This window comes from Hippocampus comes, unplaced genomic scaffold (assembly GCF_001891065.2).
Source record: "Hippocampus comes isolate QL1 unplaced genomic scaffold, H_comes_QL1_v1.1 C16795526, whole genome shotgun sequence".
NCBI lineage: Eukaryota > Metazoa > Chordata > Actinopteri > Syngnathiformes > Syngnathidae > Hippocampus > Hippocampus comes.
The window spans coordinates 1-878 of record NW_017839064.1 but is presented as its reverse complement, the minus strand read 5'-3'; the positions used below and the strand labels follow the sequence as shown (position 1 = coordinate 878).

Genomic DNA, 878 nt, shown 5'->3' with positions numbered 1-878 from the left:
TTTTTTTTTTCTTCATCAGTAGATCAAATGAGGAGACGGTGTTGAAGCGCTTTGAGTAGCGCTTCAAGAGCTATACAAGTGAAACTCTACTTACCAGGAATTAGTCTCTTGTGGATCTGAGAAGATGCAGCGGTACACTCAGCTGACATCAGTGCTGGCAGCATAAATTCAATTCCCACTCTGAAACAGTGTTAATGTTGGATTGAATGGTCGTCTATATATCTGCCCTGTGATTGACCGACGACCAGTCCAGGGTAAATCAGCCATTATCCAGCTCACGGCTCTCTTAACAATCTTCCAGTTCCGATCACGTTGGATCCCAACACGGCCCAGGCCAACTTGGAGCTGTCTGAGGAGCTGAGCTGCGTGCGGTACAGCAGTCAGCGGATGCTCCCGGACAATCCGGAACGCTGCACGGGAGGAGTGTGCGTGCTCGGTGCGGGCGGCTTCGTGTCCGGGAAACACAGCTGGACGGTGGACGTGAGCCGGGGTAAAGACTGGTACATCGGGGTGGTCCGGGAGTCCATCCAAAGGAAGGGGGCCATGTCCCTCAAGCCATCCGACGGGGTCTGGATCATTGGAGGCATTATAGGGGGCGTCCTGTGGGCTCAGACGTCACCTCGCACGCGACTGGAATGCAAGCAGAAACCCGAAAGGGTTACAGTGGAGTTGGACTACGACAAGGGCAAGGTGGCGTTCATCAACGCAGTAGATTCAAAGACCATTTTCGTATTTAAAGACAAGTTCACCGAGAGGATCTTCCCTTACTTCTCTACTGGGATTCATGATGAGGGCAGCGGCTCCTTCCCCCTCACCATCTGCTCTCAGACCGTCACGGTCGCCATCTCAGACAAGTGAAGACCGTATCCGTACATCCA

General features: G+C 52.8%; 1 protein-coding gene across 1 annotated transcript; it reads left to right on the top strand.

Annotated features, from left to right (window-relative positions):
* Window positions 1-274: 274 nt before the first annotated feature.
* Window positions 275-872, top strand: LOC109509168 (zinc-binding protein A33-like; the record flags this gene model as incomplete). The annotated part of the gene is made up of 1 exon (XM_019859058.1): window positions 275-872. A coding segment is annotated over one exon (584 nt), but the record flags the coding sequence as incomplete, so codon positions are not given.
* Between the last annotated feature and the right edge of the window lie 6 nt (window positions 873-878).